The sequence below is a fragment of the Echeneis naucrates genome, chromosome 16 (assembly GCF_900963305.1).
Source record: "Echeneis naucrates chromosome 16, fEcheNa1.1, whole genome shotgun sequence".
Lineage (NCBI taxonomy): Eukaryota > Metazoa > Chordata > Actinopteri > Carangiformes > Echeneidae > Echeneis > Echeneis naucrates.
The window spans coordinates 15,562,041-15,569,626 of NC_042526.1; the positions used below are offsets into that span (position 1 = coordinate 15,562,041).

Sequence of the window (7,586 nt, forward strand, 5' to 3'; positions counted from 1 at the left end):
TTAACAAGATGTCCCTTATTAGTTGTATATTCTACAAAAGCCTTGCTATACTTTGCAATTAATTTGTAATTCGTTGTAAAACTGACATTGCTTGCTAAATTATAGAGAGACCGAGTGCTCGCTGTGTGATATGATTTTACTTTCTGATTACAAGCAATCCTCATTTTCCTGCTTCCCTCAAATTCCACATAGCTTTCAACTCCACAATGCACTCAATACCAAACGAGCAAAACAGGAAACTGGACACAAGTGACATGACTTCCCAAAAGGTTGTCTACATTCTTAACTGTTTGCTCCCCAAGTTTGTTCCTGGGCAGGTATACAGGCTGGAAAAGATACCCTATGTTGTTCATAATACAATATGAATGTTTTAATGTTTCTCAATCTTAGTTGAAAAAAAAAAAAAAAAAAAAAAAAAAGTTCAGACAGCTTACAACAATCTTTGCACCCATGAGCATTTGTGTTGCAATGGACGGGTGACATGTTAATGGCAGTTTTGCAGGAAAGTGCATTACCTTCCTGGTGACATTTAGGAAGCATAAAGGCACAGATACGTGTTTTCTGCCAGCTGCAGGGTGCAGTTTTTATGGCGGACAGCAAGCCTTCTCCTATCATTTTGAACCATCTGGAGTCAGCCTGTCTATCTGGGAAGCCATGAGTGGGTGCCATTGGGTACAGAGGGGTAGGAAGTGAATGCAGCGCACACCAACCCCCCAGGAAAGCTTCATCTGTGTGTGCAGTTGCACATCCTTTGGGCTTTCTCAGTCAAATCTGGAGGAAGTAGTGGATGACACGGTTGTCATATCAGTACTGACTTTTTCTTCTCCCCCTTCTTGTTATTAATAAACATGTTTTTCAGCTTGACAGGAGCGCCACGTGTTATCTTTGGAGGGTTAGGACAGCACATACTAAAGTGCATGTGCTCCTCAAACCCTTCAAGTCCTTTGTTGGGTCAATTATCGCAAAGACAATACAAAACTTAAAGATCTTTTTTTTCTTTTGCATTTTCTGTTAAGGTGCCAATGAGTTACACCAAATATATTTTGACTGATTTTCTGGGAAAATAAAATAAAATAGAAATGAAATAAGTGTATGTTGAAACCAATTGCTTCTTGCCCCTGGAAAGAGCAGCTGACAAAATCTTTCAAACCCCAATAATCTAATATCCTATATTCTAACTCATTTGGTTGAAAAAATACACACAATCTCCCCCAGCAGATGGAATTTCTCTTTTTGCCATTTTTTTTTTTAAATCACATGTAACACACACGCATTTTTTGCTTTCAACATGACACTGAAAAAAATTGTGTGATACAACTGAAAACTCCAGATGAATCACTTCTAAGAAGCGTTTCAAAGTACTAGGTCTTTAAACTTATACATTTCAAGGTAAACTGAGCAAACTCCACGGACGATAGATCTACTGAATGGAACTTGAGGTGATTGTTTTTTAATCATTTATCAAATAAAAGCTAAGAGGTGATTATCATAGTTCAACTGCGGGGTATTTTTATTTGATGAAGACTGCGAAATCAACCATCACTGTGACAATGTGAGCTGAACAAAGAGAGCAGGTTGAAATTTTGCACTTAAACTGTTTTGCATTTCGTGTTCTATCTCTGTGAAGATGCTCTGGTTTTTGTGCAGCTTGTACAGCACTGCCACACTCAGCTTGCTCCTGGGCCTTCTCAGCTTGGTATCAATCCAGTGAGCATACACAGTCCAACAACTGTCTCGCCCAGGGATGCTTTCAGCCTACATTAAGAGTATGCCTAAAATCGTGCTCTGTTGAATCTGGCTGAGGAGCTGATTCTGGCTGTTGGAGCTGAGGTGCTTTATCTCCATGTCCAGTCCAACTGCTGCCTGGGTCCCCACCCTCCAGCAGGCAGCCCTGGGGCACTGGCAGCAGATAAAAGGGAGAGCCCAAAGCTTTGGTTTGAAGAGAAAATGCTGTGTGTGAGGACACCAGCTATGTAGAAATATAATTTAATGATTTCCCCACAAAGCTAATTTTGGGAAATTTCATGGCATTAGTCACCTTTGCTCTACTTCCAGCTTACAAGTGAGTAGGGTTGTTGTGTAATTCAAGAGCCCTGTAAAGCATACAGTCCCATACAAACGAGAATATGTTAAAGAATCATATAAAAAAAAAATACAAATTATCTGATCTATATGTTGACATAATGCCTGATTTTATCATATTCTAGTTCAACAGTTGTGCCACTTCCACTTAAGTAATTTCATTTCCCTCTGACTTTCTTCCTCTACTTAACTACTTCTCAGGGGGTAATGCAGTAGATCTACAGAGTTATCAATCGATTAAGAAGGACACATTGCTTAATCTTAAACTACTAGTTAAAGTGAATCCCAGCCATCCCAGATGCAACACCCAAATGTTGCTTTAACACATTTTGCCATTAGTAGTAATTATCCTGTAATATACATCAGATGCATAAACATATAATGGAACATCTGTACACAATGAATAAAATATTACCTTTAGTAATACCTTTGCAGTGACAGCTTAGTAAACGTCCCAACAATGCAATTGTCTGTTGCAAGTAAAGTAAAAGTCATGTTATCTGTCGTTGCTAATAGCTTACATGGTAAACTTTAAATCCTGTCAGGACTTTGCATGAAGCCTGGGCCTTTAACCCACAATCTTGCTACACAAGTGCATTGTTATTTGCATTCAACATCAATGCGACTAACTATAACTTTGCGATAAAGTATAAAGTATATATTAGCTGAAGTTAAGGTGAACTGGAAATATTCCCCTCAACGAAGTAGATTAAGTTGCCGATTTATGAATAATATTCCTTTTATGTATTTATCTCAACTCGTAGAGTCAAACGTGATTAATGGTTTTTCCTGATATGAACTATAATACACTGACTGATTTGTAAAGCGTTAATAGAGCCAGTCTCATTAGAAAGTACTTCTAAAAACTCCTAAAGGATTTTCCCCACAGGCCTGTTGTCTTTGTGTGAGTGATGAGACGGTCTATCTAAAAAAACAAACAAACAAACAAACCCAGCAGGCCCTAAATAATCTTATCTCCGCTGCCATCAGCTCTCTGGTAAAACAAAGCGTGTAACGAGCTGATTGCTCCCAGTCACGACCCGGCTCCTCTCGGTGCCAGGCGGGCTGCGGGCTGCCGCTTTAAGACCCATTTCCCCCCATTGTCAAACAGTCGTGAGCAGGAAGAGGGAAGCGAAAGCAGACTGGGGGGGGGCTCGGCGCATTTAAACACGATGCTGCTGCTGCTGCTCCGCGACCAGCGTGACCGCGGCTCAGCCGGCTCAGCTCCGCAGGACGGGCACACGGACACCCGAGCGGGTGACCTTCCGATCGGGCCGACCCCGGTTTGATCCCCCCCCCCCCTCTCTCTCTCTCCACCTCCGGGAGAGGCGGACACTTCTGAGAGCAGCCGCGGGGTGAGAAAACAGACTCAAAGACAAGAAGTGTCAGCTCGGGTTAGTGCCTCAGGAAATGATGGCAGTGTCCTCCATCATCGTTTAGCGGCTCGGAGCGATTTTTTTTTTTTTTTTTGAGGGGGTTCTTGCGGCCATTTCATCTGAGCTCGACCAGCCGGAGGTTTTAGCCCCCAGGACGACGCGGGGGTCGTGGGAGCAGGTGCACCGGGGTCTCGGCTTCAGTCCGCCCGCAGACAGCCTCACAGGCAGCCGCTGATCTGGCTGTGGACTGTGAAGCGGAGCCTGGACCACACTGGACATCACATTTAAGAAATGACATCCACTATAGAGAGGAAGACCCTGGAGGCCAACGAGTGAGTTGTTAACATATGAGTTGAAATCATATTTTTGGAGATGCAAAGAACACGTCCAACATACTCGCGATCGTACATGCGGCTGATCGGGTCAGGTGTCTGCTGCCAAAGGCAAGAAAAAACACTTCAACTTCATGTTCAAGAGCAGGTTGTAAATAAATTAGATAAGGCAGGACAAAGTTCAGTGTTGTCCAGAGCAAGGGAGATGACCCAGAGGTGAGCTCTGCTGGCGTGGATCATATTTTACTGTTGTTCAGCCCATAACGTTGAAGGCTTTACATACAATGTGCGTAAAGAGACCTTTCGTTATTAAAATAGCTTTACTGCTTTGTCGCCTCTCTGCTGTGTTCAGCGAAGCGCAATGGCTCCCTCAGGTGGAAAACAATCGAATCGCAACTGTGCCAGCAACTTCAGATGGAAAGGCCATAAACAGATAAATGCATCAGTAAATGAAATGCTGTCTTTTTATTATATGAAATGAAATGTGCAGCCAAGCATATCAAATAAGATCAAATAGACAGGTGCAAGCAATGGGAAGAAAAAGGTGGCAAACAATCAATTGGGTCAACATATTTAAGTGCAGGGTAATTTTTAATTTATTAGAATGTCATAATATCAATTCTTAAGTATTTTAGCACTGAAAGAAAAAATCAGTGTGTATATTAGCAGAAAATTTGAAGGCGTTATGATCATGATTTGTTCAAGTTCATTTTTCCTCAAAAATGGGGACAAAACTGTCCTGTCAACATCTCACTGTTTTCTTATATTACGGATTGTTTACTGACGTTACGGAGCAACTGATGAATTGAGGGAACAGCCATTTGTTGCATCACAGGAGTATTGGATTTTTTTTCAAGCCGCTGTTTCTCTGCTCCAGAGAGCCTGTGGATGAGGTCCTGCAGATGCCCCCGTCTCTGCTGACATGTGGTGGGTGTCAGCAGAGCATCGGCGACAGGTTCTTCCTAAAGGCCATAGAGCAGTACTGGCACGAGGACTGTCTGAGCTGTGACCTGTGTGGCTGTCGGCTGGGGGAGGTGGGCCGTCGACTCTACTACAAACTGGGACGGAAACTATGCCGGAGAGATTACCTCAGGTACAGCATTGGACAAGACAAAGCTTAGCAGTAAAGCGTCATAAACCAAATGACACACTATTACAACACATCAGTGATCCACATAGTCGGACAAGCTGAAACTCATCACACTGAACACAGGCGGGATAGTTTCTTCTGAGCCACATCTACCGTACATACACTGTCCTACTGCTGGAAGAGCATACGCAGCATACACAGCTAAAAATAGTCCCCAAGAAATGCACCAGCTATTCCTATTTGAGTATTTTTTGCTAAAAGCAAGTCATGCTGTATTATAATTCTTTTGGCATGTCTATAAAAGTGAAACCAAATGTTCATGCCCTATGCCCTAAAAAAAAAAATATATTGATAGCTCATTAATTCTGTTCATTGGTTTTGTTATTGATTTGTTGATAAAAATTAATGTGGATTATTATCAACCTTGTCCTGTAAAAAAAGAGCCAGAAACAGTCATTTGTTAACACACTGTGCTTCATCAGAAGTTGAATTGTTGATTAACTGCTGAACAAGAAGATATTTTCATGTTACAATGGGGGAACAGTTTAGCTTATAAGAAATATGAAACTGAGGAGATTCAGGAGAGTAAATTAGGCTGTAATTTAATATGTGGAGCATCTCAAGGTTAGGGCAAGGTTAAATTGCCTGCTGTGGATCCCAAAGGTTTCACTGTTATTGATATCAGCCTGGAAAACTTTCATGTCAAATAATGGTGAGTGGCTGTATTTCATCTTTCCCTCACTAACATGGAGACATCCTTTTTGTTTTCTCTCAGGCTCTTTGGCCAGGATGGTCTCTGTGCTTCCTGTGAAAAGAGGATCCGAGCATTTGAGATGACGATGCGTGTGCGTGACAAAGTCTACCACCTGGAGTGCTTCAAGTGTGCTGCCTGCCAGAAACACTTCTGTGTGGGTGACCGCTACCTGCTCATCAACTCAGATATTGTGTGTGAGCAGGACATCTTTGAGTGGACCAAACTCAACAATAACATGGTCTAGGAGAATCTCTTGCTCAAAGCAAAACTTGGCCTTTTGCCCACTGACTTTGGAGGGAACAGACCACTGTGCAGGCATTATCAGGCATCTGACTTTCATATGGAATTACTTTAACACACAGCAGAGCCTACACCTCTGCATTGCTCCTTGCTGGAGACTAATGGAGACTGCACAAGCAATAACAGTTTGTCTCCTAAAGCTTCATACTTACATGCAAAATACTTAATTACTGAAAATACTTAAACATGCAATAATAGCTGTTTGTTAGAGACAATGGAGTTAAAGAGTTTTAGCAAAAGAACAAAAACTAAATCTTTGTGAAGTTTCTAGTAGTCCAACACTGTTATATTACCTCAAGCTTGCCATAAACATCCAATAAGAATTTAAGTAACATTTTGTTTTATGGCTGGGTCGTTACCTTTAAGTGAATAAAATTAATTAATATTGGCAAAATATAAATGTTGCAAAAGGAAATGCACTATTCATTCATTCATCAGGGGGTGCTGGAGTCAATCCCAACTCCCAACTTGTGCAAGGGCGGGGTACACCCTGGACAGGTCGCCAGTCTATCACAGGGCCTCACACTCAGACCTATGGACAATTTAGAGTCCGTAGATCTGATCAATCTAAACATGATGTCTTTGGACAATAGGAGGAAACACATGCAAGCACAGGGAGACCATGCAAACTCCACACAGAAAGGCCAGTCTGTGCGCAATCGAACCTGTGACGTTCCTGTTGTCAGACAACAGCACAAGCTATCATGCTTCCCGGAACTGCACTATTTAAATCCATAATTCTCAAGTGGAATTAAGTCCAGAAACTTAATTCTGTTGATCTGTTGGCGTGTTGACAAAAGCTGCTGCTTCCACTGAGTTTTTCAGCAGTTAAATAGAAATAACAAATTTAAATATACTAATTGGACACAATTTTCTATATTATTTTCTTTCCAGGAAACATTTCAAAATATTCCTGAGGACTACTTTGAAAAATATAGACCTGTGAAACAAAGCGTTGTTAAATGTTTTCATTATAAATATGATAAGATGTCCATTTTGAAAAGTCCTTGTCAGAAGGGATTGTACTTTTGCCAGGTTGAACTGGTGTCGCCCTCTGGTGATCAAGGGAATCAATGCAATAAAAATTTTATTGAATTTGGACATGTTGCTAGTGTCTTTTTTTTTTTTTTATTGTAACAATTCTGTGGAAACGCAAACCAGGAGTTTTTAACTATTTACCTGTCAGTTTATTAAATGAATTGCAATTAAAAAAAAGGGGGGGGTTATTATTTTGTGTGAATGTTTTCTTGGGAGTCACGAAGCAAATTGAAATGACAATTATATATAAATAGTTTCTAGAAAACTTATATGACAGTAATCATCTTATTTACATTATGCTATTTTTTCCAAACAGGCATTTTTTTGTTTGTTTGTTTTAACAGTTCAGGTAAAAGTTCTTCATTGGAGAAAATGGCTTTAAGAAACATTTTCAGGTGACTGCTATTGATCACAAATATCTGGAAAGACACAATTTAATCTCACTTTCCAGTTGTAAACAAGTATAGACATTTCTGAGAAAATACAATACTAGAATAATGACAGACATGTTCATATGAGCCAGTATCCAAAATAAATTGCTGTATCAAAGCAATGGTAGCTCGGAAGTAAAAGTAAAAACTGGGGTCACACATGAATTCCAATGATCAAATTGA

The 7,586-nt window shown here is 40.7% G+C and overlaps 1 protein-coding gene across 1 annotated transcript; it reads left to right on the forward strand.

Annotated features, from left to right (window-relative positions):
• The first annotated feature begins 3,150 nt into the window (after positions 1–3,150).
• lmo2 (LIM domain only 2 (rhombotin-like 1)) lies at positions 3,151–6,426 on the forward strand. The gene is made up of 3 exons (XM_029522972.1): positions 3,151–3,790; positions 4,668–4,883; positions 5,656–6,426. Exons 1-3 carry the CDS (start codon positions 3,750–3,752, stop codon positions 5,876–5,878), a joined length of 480 nt encoding a protein of 159 aa, XP_029378832.1. The 5' UTR covers positions 3,151–3,749; the 3' UTR covers positions 5,879–6,426.
• Positions 6,427–7,586: the final 1,160 nt, after the last annotated feature.

Bases quoted from the DNA above. Each gene is read 5' to 3' on its own strand.
- lmo2 (XM_029522972.1), top strand. From the start codon at position 3,750: ATGACATCCACTATAGAGAGGAAGACCCTGGAGGCCAACGA. The intron at 3,791-4,667 runs GTGAGTTGTTAA...TCTCTGCTCCAG, and splicing joins AAGACCCTGGAGGCCAACGA to AGAGCCTGTGGATGAGGTCC. The intron at 4,884-5,655 runs GTACAGCATTGG...GTTTTCTCTCAG, and splicing joins TGCCGGAGAGATTACCTCAG to GCTCTTTGGCCAGGATGGTC.